Below are 14,329 nucleotides of genomic sequence, written 5' to 3' on the forward strand. Positions count from 1 at the left end.
TCCAAACAGCTGTCACAGATAAAGGGGAATCTGGAACATTCAGATTTTCTTTTACATAATAGTAACAGAGATTTTCTCTTGTTCTTTAAAGGATGGATCCAATTGTCTCTAGTTTTTAGACTCACTGGTTTGTGGGTGAATGGATTAGGGATAAAGATAATGTTCTGGTTGGAGACAAGAGGCTGTGGGTCCTAGCTAAGTGTGACCATGTTGTGAATGAGATTTGGGAGATGTGGGACCTTGTTCCTTCCGCTGGCTAGGTATGTGATTCTGAATAGATGACCTAATTTAACGAGGCTTCAATTTCCTGTGAGATCATGGACTAAAAGATCTCAAAGGACTTGATTAAAATAATCAGATGTGATGAAATGCTTTTTCCTATGGAATTCAAAACTCTTGTGCCACCAAGTAGCCATGTGTTGTGTGTGTATGTCTAAGTCCTGATACCACCCAACTAAAACTTAATCAAGGCACTAAATGAGTCCCTGTAAACTGATGGCATCTGGCGTCAGACCCAGGCACTTTCAAGGGAAGGAGAGCTGGATGGGAGGGCAGAGGTGACCTCAACAGAGATTTCAAGGTTAATTCTCTCTTGTACAATAGACTTTGATTTGGCAATATCCTGACTAAGCTGAAAGATAACGAGCCACAAATCACAGGAAGAAAAGGGGTCATTTCCTTGTAAAACAACAGTAACTTGAAAATAATTGGCTACAGGGCAATAGAGCGTTCTGCCAGGCTGACTTCAGAGCTGAGAGACCCAACTATAGAGTTCACAGTGGTATCAATAAAAATAATCACAATGTATATATGCATAGTGCTTTCAACTTTTATAAATACTTTCCCATTTTTTTCATTTTGTCATTACACAATTTCTCAGAAAACTGCTATGGGGTTAATTTCTTTTAAAACTCTGAGAAAGGTGATTTTTCATGGGAAACAAGTCTAGCAAAGTATGCTATGCCTTGCTTTAGAAATACAGATATGCCTCTGAAAAAGTTATTCGTAAATATAGTTGCATAAGTCATATTTTAATGCACTAGGGGAATCTGAAAAATCTTGTATAGGATTTTTTAATGTAAATAAATTCTCGTTAATCTGTTGTTTGCTACAACTTTGGAGTTTAAAATATTGCAGGTTTTCTTAAAGTTGGGCCACATGGATTAGATTCTAGGATCAGTATCTACTCCCCAGAATCCCATAGGAGTGAAGTCTAATTCAGTCTCGGGGAGTGATTGCTGCCTATGATGTTAGCATGGAAAATAAGCTGCTTTGTACTTTAGCCATGGATCTCTTTGGAGCTGTCTTTCCCAAGTAAAACAAGGAAACATGGGAAGAGACAGAGAATTCCAAAAGTAACAGCTGAATTATTTCTACATGAATGTCTCCAGGTCCTTTGTGAGCCACTGATGTATTATTAATGGCTGTTATAAATAACTTGCCATCAATAACTAATCTATAGGACAGTAGTTGATGGTTGGGATGTGAGGTTAACACTACATACTTTGGAGTAGATCTGTTATCACTATTATATAAATAAGTACCATCCTCTGGGACTAGAATCTGAAATAAATTGGACTAAATAGAATTTTTAATAAAAGTAATAAACCTGCCTGCTTTGTATTCACTATCCACAAACTCTAATAGAAGACAGCCCTTTGGAGCCAATCACAAGATTGTAAAACTGCCTTGAACTTCAACTTTCTCCTTCTGAAATTAAGCTAGCAGTGTCTACTTGTTAAATCCACAATGACAATGTGAAATTTTTATAATTAGTTTGCATAGGGAGGCGGTGAACAAGCAAACATATATACAACTATATATATGGTTGAATTATTGAGAATAAAGGTACAAGCTCTTTTTTTGTTGGGGAAGGAAGAGTGATTCAAGCTAGAAGAACTGCAAAACTCCTCATTGCAAGGCTGGAAGCCCACAAAAAGAAGTTTTATATTGGCTTGACTAAAGGAAACCTGGCCTCTCATCTTTATTGGTTAAATCTTAGCAATACAGGCTTACTTGATATGAGTGTCTTAGATCTTCTTTAAAGAGCTGTGAAGTTAAGCCTTAGGAAGTACGTTCTCACAAATGCTCAAGCAGTTAAATTTGAGCTTCTGTGAAACAGAGCTAAAATAAATAAATATATATAAATATACAGTGTATGTATATACAAAGGCTACAGGTAGATATATAGGCACTGCTGACAAATATGCTAGTAATTATGCTATATGCCTCCTTGATGTGTGCATGCGTGTGTCTATGCATACACGTGTCCATTGTATGTGTTAAGATCATTCAGAAAATCAAAAGAAATATAATGAAAATCCAGTTCTTATTTGCTGAAATGTTCTTGAAATCTTACATGGGTTCATGGCTTATAATTTTTTAAATGTAAATTTAGGGCTAATCATGGGAACAGAATAAGCAGCTGTAAACAAAATCACAGTTAGGATTTAACTAAAACACGGACAGGGTCCCAAATATCATAACTATTGCAGAATACAGGATTTACAAAGCCAAGTACTGTGATTAAAATACTCTGAGAATAAGCAATCTTTTTGGAAAGAGGTGGGTAGATGAAACTAATGAAGTGTTTCCATCTGTTAGTTCACATCAGCACCTTGGACAGTTCCAAGAAGGCTTTCTCCCTCAGAAGGTAGCAAATACCAGTATTTGTCTAGTTTTCTAAGTGCTCCATTCCAGTGTGTCGATCTGATGATCAACTAATAAATGCAGACATATTACTGTGTGATAAAAACTTATTCTTTCCTCTCCCCATCGCCCATTCTTTCACCACCCGTTTCCCCAGCACAGCAGGAGTTTGTCTTACGACCACCTGGTGTGGATGTTTTCACTCCTACTTCTAATTGGTTGGGAAGCAGCATTTGCCACAGGCACTGTTTAATTTTGTTTCTATCCCCTGCATCTCACAGGAAAGAAATGGTCAATAGTTCAGATAAAAGAATCATCCTGGTCAGCTCCAAAATATGGCTACTTGCATGGTAATCACAGCAAGTCTGTCAAATCAGTGATTTCTTTATTCCTAAGAGGAAGGGATTTTTCCTAAGGATTATGGTTCTACCACCCAAGGAGCAGCCCTACTCTTCAAAAGTGGCTGCAAAGGCTGGCAAACCAAGAGGTCTGCTTTGGCTCAGAAACTCAGTTTGGCTCCTGCCACCCTGGGCACCCCTCACTGCATGTCTCAGAAGCGTGTGATTCACACACAGTCAGGCCAGTCTGCTTCTACTTAGGAGGGATCACAACCAGAGGTGGACCCCGCTTGGGCCTCCACATGAGGACCTGGGCATCATTGGCATTGGGTTTCACTAGTGCATTAGGGGGGATGGGTTCCATCCGGCTCAGGATCCGGGGCTGCTCCTGCTGAGTCCTGCCCACCAGCCGGGCCCGCTGCCCCAAGAGCTGAAGAGGGTCCACCTCAATGTCCACCCTCATCCTCCACTTGATGGTCTGCAGAATGATCTTCTCCTTTGTGGTGGTGTTCATGGCCACCAGCCAGGTTGTGAAACTTTGGTCTCTCTTGATTCTTGTGAGCAGCGGCACATTGCTGTCGCTCACAGGCACTGCCCATGTCACACTGGGGTAGAAGTTGTCATTCATGCTGACGGAGAACCTGGAGATCTTGTTGGTGGGGCCAACCAAGGTCACAGTTTCTGTGGTGTTCCCGTACCAAGGGTAGCTCACCCCATCTGAGTCACTGATGGCTTTTACTCTCCCTTCCCTCAAGTCAGGCAGTTCCCAGCTTGACCTGGCAAAGCAGAAGACATGCACAAGAAAAGAGGCTGAATGAATTTTTCAGAAGCTGGAGAGGTTGCTCACTGCTTACTAACATAGTCAACTTGGGCAAAATGGGAAGTTCACAGGGGGAACTCAGGTCAAAAAGTTCTATGATGTGCTGTTTCAGAATTAAATGAGAACAAACCAAAATAAAAATAACAAAGCCATGCCAAAACAAGTTAAATACAACCACGGCTGACCCAATTGAGAACAGGAAGCTCAAAGAGGCAGTTGTGAGACCACACAGAGACATCAACTAGTTAGATGATGGTAATCAGCAGTTTAGAGGAATTCTTCTGCAAGAAGCACTTTCTTGGAAATATGAGTGTGAGTAAGGCTTGTTTTTTGGAAAGAAATGCTGGTTGAAATTCGATGTACCTGGAAGGCAGTATCTGGAGGAAAGAAGGGCAAAAGGAGGCAAAGTTAAAGGTTATACTAATTTCTTGGGAAATCACAGTAATAGAATTTCTACTCAACAAAGAGGGTTGTTTAGCTTCTAGGCATCAGCCAATCCATCACTTAGAAAACACAGGCATAGAAAATCTAACACAAGGAGATCATGGTCATCTTCTGGAAACCATCTGAATGTGAAAGTTGTTCTAGAGGGTGGCATACACTCTAATGCACTGCCTTCCCATTGCCTTCCAGTCCAGCCTGGAAGTCTCATAGCTCAGTTTCACAAACTTGCCATTCTGGTACCTACATACTCCTCCTGGCTGCCTCTGACCTTATATAGAAGGAGGAACCAGTGTCTCTTCCCCCTGCCATGGACAGTTGCTAATATTTGACAATACTTACTGAGTGTTACTCTATGCAAACCAATGTGCTAAGTACATTACCTCAGTTAATATTCAAAATACTCCACAATATAAATTTTTATTTCCATTTTACACATGAGGGGATGGAGGCTTAAAGATGTTAAGGTACATGACAAAGGTCCTACAGAATGCAAGAGGTGAAGCTGGGAGTTGTCTGACTTCCAAGTCCATGGTTTTGACCACTATATCATACTGCCTTCCAAAGTACCCTGACACAGTGCTGGAGGAAGCCAGAGTGGAGAGAACTCAGGCTGTCTAATGACTTAGCAGCTCCAGGACCAGTCATGGAGAACTGGACTGGACCCCAATAAAGGCACAAGTCTAGTCAGCAGAGTCTGGCTATGCATTCTCCATATTTTCACTGCAGGGACTAGGGATGGTGCTAGGTAATAATGGACTAGAATTTAATAATTAAAGAAATGATACTGCTTCATTCATCAGCTAAGAGGTAGTGGTCTTAAGTTTGATATAAAGTTCTTCCTCCTATGAAGTGACAGAGGATCCTGCAGGGTTTTATACAAGTGGTCTAAAAGGGAGTTACATTGTCAAGCTGGTGCTGATTAACATCTCCACATCCCTTACTGTCACGTGGCTATGGAGATATTAACCACTGCCTCCAACTGGCCCCCCACAGTACCTCCTATGCCAGTCAGACCCAGCCTGAAGTGAAGGGAGGGCTTGGCTGCCTGGGGAGGAAGTGAGCCCACAGCTGCAAGAGCCATTTCTCTTGTCATGCCCTTGGTAGCTGCTGGGAATAATTGCAGTGTATCACGGTTGGCAGACACTAAGTAAGGAATTGACCTGATGCAGAAAGTCAGAGCTCATTTTGCATATGCTTTTGCAGCTAGGGGTAGTAGCTCCCAGGTATTCTATGCCATTTCTTACTGTACAAAAGGGAGTGCATGTTGTTTGAGTGGGTCAGAGTTTGGGCAGAGACCCAATCTGCTCATTGGGTTTGTGAAATAACCATACTGGAGTCGGTTTCATGCCCCCATGCGAAGGGCTAAGACAGTTCTTCAGTCACAATACATCTATTTTTTGTGTTGCCTAAATCTTGTTTTTCATTTCGGTTGTGACCAGTCCCTACTGGCCTTTGAGTTCTTCTTTAGGACTGGAGGGCGGGTATTCCCAGCAGTGGCAGATTGTTCTTGCTCTCCCACCCTACACACTGGGCTTACTGTGGCATATTGCCTGGGGAATTTGCTTTTGAGTGGATGTACTTTCTATTCTGTTACAACACTGTCCTTTTCAGGGGCGGCTATCTTGCTGGTGGGTTCAGTGACTTTGTCTATAGAGCCTTTATAGTTCCCATATTTTTGCCTCCCATCTTCCTGCCCAGAGCTGTGTGAGCAGAGACTTGGGGCAAGGGTCTGCAAGTCAACCTTGTAAGACAAATCAAAAAACTTCGTTTGGTCTCAGGTTTTTTTTTTTTTTTTTTAAACAGAGATAATACAATAAAGGCACACTCTTGTGGCTATCTTAGGAGAGAAGGAAAAGATCCTTTTTCTTGGAGGGGTTTCTAGAACAGAGAAATACAACAGGCTTCTTAATCATCACATCAGAACAAACAAATCTGGCCACATGCAGTCATTGGGAATAGTGACCCTGGAGGTTACACTTTAGCTCCATCTACACGGCTGTTACTTCTGCAACTGTAGTTTTGGGAATTCCTCAGGTCAGAGGCATGCTTTCTTCCATAGCCCTATGGAACTAGGATTATATCACCAAGGGATGATTTGATTTTGAAAACAGCCAAAATTCATGATGATTTAAGTCTAGTGAATAGGGAGTTGCTTTCTACTTGAAAAATATCAAAAGTTTCCTTTATGAAAAAGATACTAATACATACCCCAAGGCAGTGTCCTTCCCTTCTTCCCCGTCCCTCCCTCTCCCCCTCCCTTCCTTTCTCTTTTTTGTTTTTCCCAAAGAGTTATGTCTACAAAATGCATGACTGGTTTATGTAGCTGATAAAATGTCTTTGGTAATGGTTTTTTGAGAAGTCTCTGAAAAGTTCCAAGAACAGTAGCACTATTTGAGTCACTCAATGACCATTTAAGGGGACTACTTTGAGTGGAATGCTGGAGGCATTTCAAACTCCATATGGCTCAGGCTGAACTCGTCATTTCCAACATAAACCAAGCCCTCTTCCCCGTCTCTGCTGCAGGGGAAGTGCTGCCCACTGCTCATCAAATCTTCCAGGTCAGAAGCAAGGGCCATCTTTGGTTCTTCCCACACCCTCTGCCACAGTGACTGTATCACTGCATCCTGTGAATTTTTCCCCATAAGTTATGCTTAAATTTATCTCCTTTCGGCGGGGTGCAGTGGCTCACGCCTGTAATCCCAGCACTTTGGGATCATGAGGTCAGGAGATTGAGACCATCCTAACATGGTGAAACCTCGTCTCTACTAAAAATACAAAATAAAAAATTAGCTCAGTGTGATGTCACATGCCTGTAGTCCCAGCTACTCAGAAGGCTGGGCAGGAGCATCACTTGATTCCAGGAGACGGAGGTTACAGTGAGCCGGGATTGAGCCACTGCACTCGAGCTTGGGCAACAGAGTGAGACTCTATCTCAAAAAAAACAAAAAAAACTTTTCCCCATCCAACTTTACTGCCTTCACTTAATCCAAGCCCTCAGCATCTCTTACCTAGTTTCTGTAAGGATGCATAGCTTACATGTATGTAGGTATTGATGGCATGTATATACTTACATGTATGTAGGTATTGATTGGGTATCTCTCTGCACCCAACTCGGGTCCCTCTCAAATCCAACTTTTAGGCTGCCCAAGTGTTCAAACATGCAAACCTGATCATGCTCTTTCTATACATAAAATCCTCCCAAGGCTTTTCTATATAGTCATTGTGGGCATCACCCACAGGGTAAAATTCAAGTTCCTCAATAGGACATACATGGCTCTCCATCATCTGGCTCCCCATCCCCAAACACCGTGCTGTTTCTCACCTCCACCGCTGTGCCCTCTGCCTACGCTGTTCTTCCTCCTACTCAAGTTCCACTGTATCTAACTACTCATCCTCTGAGAGTTACCACATGTATCGCCGCCTCCTCCATAGATATATCTACATCTACAGGTGTCAGATTATAACAGTTTAGTGTCTTCCCCATTAGATTACAGGTTTCTTGAGGCTTGGAATTATGACTTATTTTTGAATCATTAGTGTCTTGCACATAAAACTTAATACTATTTATTGAAAGAATAAATCTTTTATTTGAATTATTTTCATGACTATATTCCTGGAGCCTGGCAGAACTTATATACAACAAAGTATTTCATCACAGTTTTATACTTTATATATTCACTCACCTTTAAAAAAAAATCTAACATCTACCATCCATTTAGACTCTATTATTAGAATAGTACCATGCCTTGCAATAGAAGTTACTTATCCTTAGGAGGAGGAGACAAGCCACACTTAAATGAAACTGAATGAATCAGTGAATATGAATGCATTTTAGTGACTACCCATGCCATCAATACCTACATACAAAAATGAGTGTCAGAGACTCCAAGTGATACAGCAACTTAGAGACATGGATAACCATGCAGGCTACAGCAAGGGGAAAGCTTTGTGAAGGGAATGGGATATGAACACTTTGGAATAGAGACAGGCATTCCAGGTGGGATACTGCATCGTAGGCTGCAGTGTGATACCAAGCATAAATGTGGAGTGTCCAAGAAACAGAACACTGGGAAGAGTGAAGACACTGCTGGGTGGGCAGGATAGTTCAGTTTGTAAAGCACCTTCAATAATGGGCTTAGGCACCTGGGCTGCATCCTAGAGGGGGTGAGACTTTTGCTCAGAAGAGTTAACTGTGAGGAAGATTAATGAAAAAGTAGGATTAGAGGGCTAAAGGGAGGGAACAAGGATGTTTAGGAGCTTCTGCAATGCTACAGTCACGTGATCTTTAAGGAGGGCTTCATCTAGACTGGTGGCTGAACAAGTGGACAGGAGGTGCCACATATGAGATATTACAAAGGTAGATTCTCCTAGCTTTGGTAACCAATCTCCTGTTAGAAAAGAAGAGATAAAAACAGTCGCTCAGAAGAGCCAAGTATGGTTGACTGTGTGTGTGTAGAATCATTCACAGAAGTAACCAGGCTGTGGTCTCACTGTTCCTGACATTTTGCACCCATCCCTGAACCAAACCACAATGGTATTTCAAGTTATAGTACCTGACTCCTGCATTAGAGCACGTGGATGGTGAGGATGGAGTCGTGTTTGTCTTCGCATCCTTTTTCTGGAGCATGGTGTCTGGCACATGATGCATACTGATTAATCTTGTTTCTCTTTATACCTCCCTATTTCCTTCTCAGTGTCCTTTGCTGGTTCTGCTTCCTCTTTGAACCTTTAACATTGGAGAGCCCCAGGGCTTAGGCTTTGGGCTGCTTCTCTTTTCTATCTATTTGCATTTCCTTGGTGATCTCATCTGGTCTCATGATTTTAAGTACCATCTGCACTGTGACAACTTCCAAATTTGTATCTCTAGGCTGGATTGCTCCCTTGAGCTCCAGATCCATATATTCGCCTGCCCACTTGCCAAAAACTCTGGAGTTACTCTTGGCCACTCTCTCACATTCCACATGCTACCTATCGGCAAATCCTGCTGATGTCATCAAAATGTATCTAGAATTCTACTCCTTCCCACTACCTCCATCACCATGACACTGGTCCAAGCTAGAGTCATCTCTCTTAGCTTACTGCAGTGACCTTCTAACTGGTCTCCTTACTAATTACTCAACTTTGCCTCCCTGGTCTATTTCCAACATGGCAGCCACAGTGATCTTGTTAAACATTTGTAAAATCGTGTCACTTTCCTGCTCAAAATGTTTCTATGCCTCCTAAAGCACTCAGGAAAAGCTCGGCTACTTCAAATGGCTTATGTGGCCCTGTATAATCCAGTTCCCAATTTCCTCTCTGACTGCATCTCCTTTTCTCCCCATGCTGACCTCTGTGCTGCTGTTCACTGAACATGCCAAATAAACTCCCACCTGAGGGCTTTTGCACTTACTGTTCATTTCACCTGGAGCGTTATTCCTTTGGGTATCTGAAAGGCTTGCTCCCTTGCCAGCCTCATTCCTGGCTTCAATATCATGTTCTCATGCAATCTTTCCTAACAACCATATTTAAAATTGCAACCTCCTGCCCCAGTGCTTCCCCTCCCCCATTTCTTCTATTTTTCTCCATAGCACCTTCTAATACACTATAACTTACTTATTTTGTTAATGGTCTGTCTTTCCTCATCCCACTCCCCAAAATCCTAGGAAGGCAAGGATTTTATGTATGTTATTCACTGCTATATCTCCAGTACCCAGAACAGTGCCAGGCAAATAGAAGGAGTTCAAAATTATTTGTTGAATAAATAGCAAATTGATCTGAAGTGAAAGATGACTAGAGACCATGAATTTCAATGTAGACACTGCTGCCTTATTGGAATTGACTAAATAGGCGGACATGGTGTCTGTGAGCTAATTGCAAAGTTGGGTCTAGAGCTTAGAAGAAAGTCAGGGGTAGGGATGTAGATGTGGCAACCATCTGCAGGGAGAGGATCAGCTGATGATGGTGCTGGGTGAGCTCTTTCAGGATGACAGACCTGTCAGATGGCCAGAGACAAAGTGTACAAAAAGCAAAGGAATAGCCAGCAACAAAAGAGAACTAATTTCCAAGGTGGAGAATTTCAGGGAGTCAGCAGTGTCAAAAGCCACAGAAACTGAACAGAAAAAGCCATTCAACTCATTAATTATCAAGACAGCAGTAAAGATATGCTGGTAAAAGCTATTCTGCAGGAGAATTAACGAGCACAAGAAAAAAGAAGTAGTTTGGCAAGAAAAGGGAGAAGAGAGATGACGAAGAGAGGTGGTCAAGAATCATGGCTGAAAGCAGCAGACTGCTTTGGCCTGTAAACCTAGGGCTACTACTTACTAGTTGTAGGAACTTTCTGTATCAGTTTTCCCATCTAAGAGATAAGGAATAGAGATGATAACAGTACTTACTTGATGTACTTGGTGTTGAGACTTAAATGAGATAATGAATGGGAAGTACTTAGCACAGCTAAATACTTTCATGTGTAAAACAGGAAGAAAACTCCAGGTCTCCCTACATCTCAGAGCTATTATAGGAATCAAGTGAAGTGATGATGTATGAGCAAATGCTTTGCAAACTACAACATATGATGTCAATTTTTTTTTTTTTTTTTTTTTTTTTTTTTTTTTTTTTTTTTTTTTTTTTTTTTTTTTTTTTTTTTTTTTTTTTTTTTTTTTTTTTGAGACAGAGTCTCCATCTATCACCAGGCTGGAGTGCAGTGGTGTGATCTTGGCTCACTACAACCTCTGTCTCCTGGGTTCAAGCGATTCTCCTGCCTCAGCCTCTTGAGGAGCTGGGACTACATGTGTGGGCCACCATGCCCAGCTAATTTTTGTATTTTTAGTAGAGGTGGGGTTTCATCATGTTGGCCAGGATAGTCTCGATCTCCTGATATGGTGATCCACTCGCCTCAGCCTCCCAAAGTGCTGAGATTACAGGCGTGAGCCACTGTGCCCGGCCGTCAATTATTATTATATTAGTTATTATCTAATTCCCTTCCTTCTCCTACAACCCTTCTCCTCACTGTGATAAACACGGTGTTTTGCTTTAGACAATCAGCCATTGACCCAAAGCTCATAGCTAATGGACTTGCCAATGGGCCTAATAATGAGAAAACATCGATCATTGCAACCTTCATGCTTTCTGCATCCCATTTTTAGAGAAAAAAGGCAAATCTTAAGCTCATGTTAAGCATTTCATTCAAATACGCAGTCCCAGGGTTAAGGTCAAGGCTCCACTCAGACCCAACAAATTCTCCCACTGCTTTTGAGGGGCAGAGCAACCTCTCTGAGAAAAGCCCCACTTTGCTCCCCCTGAAGCCCTGCAGTCATTGGGGAGTCTGGGGAGAGGCTGGCAGCAACATTCTTGGAGGCAGGGGGTGGGCAGGTGTGCAGGGACTCTACCGATACTAATGTCCCCTGATGCGGTGTGGGATGGGAGTTGGGGAAACCACACATGGAGGACTGATGCTTTCAAGCCTGGAGAGCTTCTAGGGCAGGCTTTGAAATCTGGGGCAGTACTATCCTTAGACCCAAGTGAGAGAAGCCCTGGCCTTGCCTTACATGTGTGTGTTTTTCTCTTTAGAGATGGGGTCTCATTCTGTCACCCAGGCTAGAGCATGGTGCCACAATCATAGCTCACTGTGGCCATGAACTCCTGGGCTCAAGTGATCCTCCCATCTCAGCTATTGGAGTAGCTGGGACTACAGGCATGCACCACCATGCCTAGCTAATTTTTAAACATTTTTCAAGAGATGGAGTCTTGCTATGTTGCCCAGGCTGGTCTTGACCTGGCCTCCAGTGATCCGCCTGCCTCAGACTCCCAAGTTGCTGGGATTACAAGCATGAACCACTGTGTCTGGCTGGCCTTATCCTTTTAAGGGATATACTCTGGTATCTTCTGGCCATGCTCTTTTGCACTGGGTAAGAAGTCTGTGGGACTGAGAGGATGTACCCATCCTTCCAGACCATCCTACCACTCTGGGTACCCAGGATTTCAACATTTCCAGCCCAAATGTCTCTAAATATGCCTCTAGTGTCTTCCAGGCCTTTTCCCTGTCCTGTCTTTACAAGGGTAGTTGACTCCACTGCGTATGCACTTTTGGGCCCAAGGGGTGACCAGAGAGTGGCTGTTTGTTGGGGGTATGCATGGAGTTTAGGCCCATGTGTTGGGTGCTCACATGCATATGAGTGATGAAACCTCTCTCTCAACATGGTACAGAGCCAGGGGTGGCAGGAGAAGTGGGTGGGGCTAGGGGCTGAGGGTCACCTGTTCCTATGCTGCTAGGTCTGTCACAGAACTCTGAGGAGTCCAAGAATCCTAAATATGAACCTAGTCTTCAGGTTTTTATAAAGGTATACTTGTCTAGGTAGGAGGATAGAACTTGATTCAGCCCTCTGTTAGTCTGACCTGTAACTTAGAAATGGCACCAGGCCTTTGTATTCTTGCTCTGGAGCCTCTAATGTTAGATCCAGCTGCACAGCTCTGAAAGCCTGGACAGTTCCAATCTGGAATATTTTCCTTTTGTTATGTGTGGGTTCACTGATGCTCGTTTAGTCTTAACGTGCACAAAGCACCCGTACACCCAGCAGCGCATCTACTTTGTACATCAGCTGCATGAGGTGGGCATCATTCTACTTTCCATTGTGCAGTAGGAAACTTAAGATCTTTCAGCTAGTGAGGGGCAGAACTGAGCTGTGTAAATAAAAGTCATGGATGAGATGAACTGATATATACTGCTGGGACCATGCCAGTTGTTAACTGTTCCAGCAATGTTTCAATATTTTAAACGACCCCTCTTTCTCCCCTAATCCCTTCTCCTTGGCCACCCAGGTTCCTCCTCAGCTACCCCCACCACCTCTCCAAAAATGAATCAACTAAAGGGTTAATGCAGGCACGGCAGGGGATCTTCAAGACAGGCTCTGGTTCCAAGGCTAAGTATATTAATAGTTCTGATAACATCACCCTGATGACAGCTCATGCTTAACCTGAATGCCAGGCACTGTCCAGAGTCTGTGGTCTAACTGCTATGTTCAGCCTGCTCTTTAAAGGAATCCTAACTGCTGTGGTAACTGTACTGCACTTAGGGTGGGAAAATAGGCTTCTGCCTTTTCATCTTCAAGGCTGGAACCTGAGGTGCTACTATTTGGGTATGTGGAAAGTTTAGTTAAATAGAACACCACGCCCTGAGCCTCCATCTAACGTGAAGGACGGCAATGTGCTCCCGGTCATGTGAGTCTCATGTTCCATGTCATTGCTGACTTTGCAGCAACTTTCTCCTCCCTCCACCCTCCACGGGAGGAGCTGGAAATAAGAGTCCATGCTGGGACAGTGAAGAGAGAGGAGGCACGGAGAGGGCTGGGGCTAGAGGGGAGCCAGGCCAGGCCCCTGTCACCTGGGCAGCCACCTGGCACCTGAGACCAATTCCCAGCCTTGGCTCTGGCAGGCATCCTGATCTTCAGATGCTTTGCAACCATGATTACAGAGTAAGTGTTAAAATTAGGATTTTCCTCATTCTGCACTGTTTACATCAGACTCCAAGCAGCCTGTAAATACTCCCCTCCCACTTTCCCCTCCGCCCACTTCCTTTCTGACCACATCCTTTTCTTTTTGGCGCACAGGGAGGCATTTTTCCTATCGCAAAAAAGATAATTTCCAGTGTTTTCCAAGAGTTATTAGTGCTGAGAGGCTCCATTTTTTTTTTTTAAACAATCCTTGTGTTTTGTTTAGACTGAGTTCTCTCAGCATTGGAGACATCTTCTGAGTATTCAACCTTTACCATGTGGAGGTCAGTTCACCATGTGCCCTCTAAATTGCCCCAGTTGGGTTCTCAGAGTCCTCTGCTGACTTGTTTCTATTTGACAGCACTGGGGTCGGGGGTTGGTGGCCAGTTTTCTAGGTCACATCTGAAGATGGTTGACTTCCGACTCCGAGTTTCCTGGAGCAAAGCACCTTATCCCCTACAGAAAAGCAGTGTTTGCTAACACCTGCAGACCCAGGCTGTGTTCTTTGGCCACACAGCAAGCCCTGGCTCCCTACCATGCCCAATGGCATTTGTTCTCCATCCTGAAGGAGGTCACAGCCCACCCAAGGTGACAGGTCAGACGTCTTCCCACAG

At 43.4% G+C, this 14,329-nt stretch overlaps 1 protein-coding gene across 3 annotated transcripts in view; it reads right to left on the reverse strand.

The window, feature by feature from the left end:
* Positions 1-14,329, reverse strand: part of FAM78B (family with sequence similarity 78 member B) — a 115,187-nt gene that overhangs the window by 9,677 nt on the left and 91,181 nt on the right. Inside the window, exon 2 of one of the 3 annotated variants that reach the window (XM_037740480.1) lies at positions 2,834-3,763. In XM_037740480.1, coding sequence (XP_037596408.1) covers positions 3,241-3,763 — 523 coding nt within the window. In that variant the 3' untranslated portion in view covers positions 2,834-3,240. Of the gene's footprint in view, positions 1-2,827; positions 3,764-14,329 lie in introns of all 3 variants that reach the window. The other 2 variants (XM_037740481.1, XM_017534060.2) reach the window with 2 other exon arrangements.

Source organism: Cebus imitator, unplaced genomic scaffold (genome assembly GCF_001604975.1).
Source record: "Cebus imitator isolate Cc_AM_T3 unplaced genomic scaffold, Cebus_imitator-1.0 Scaffold84, whole genome shotgun sequence".
NCBI lineage: Eukaryota > Metazoa > Chordata > Mammalia > Primates > Cebidae > Cebus > Cebus imitator.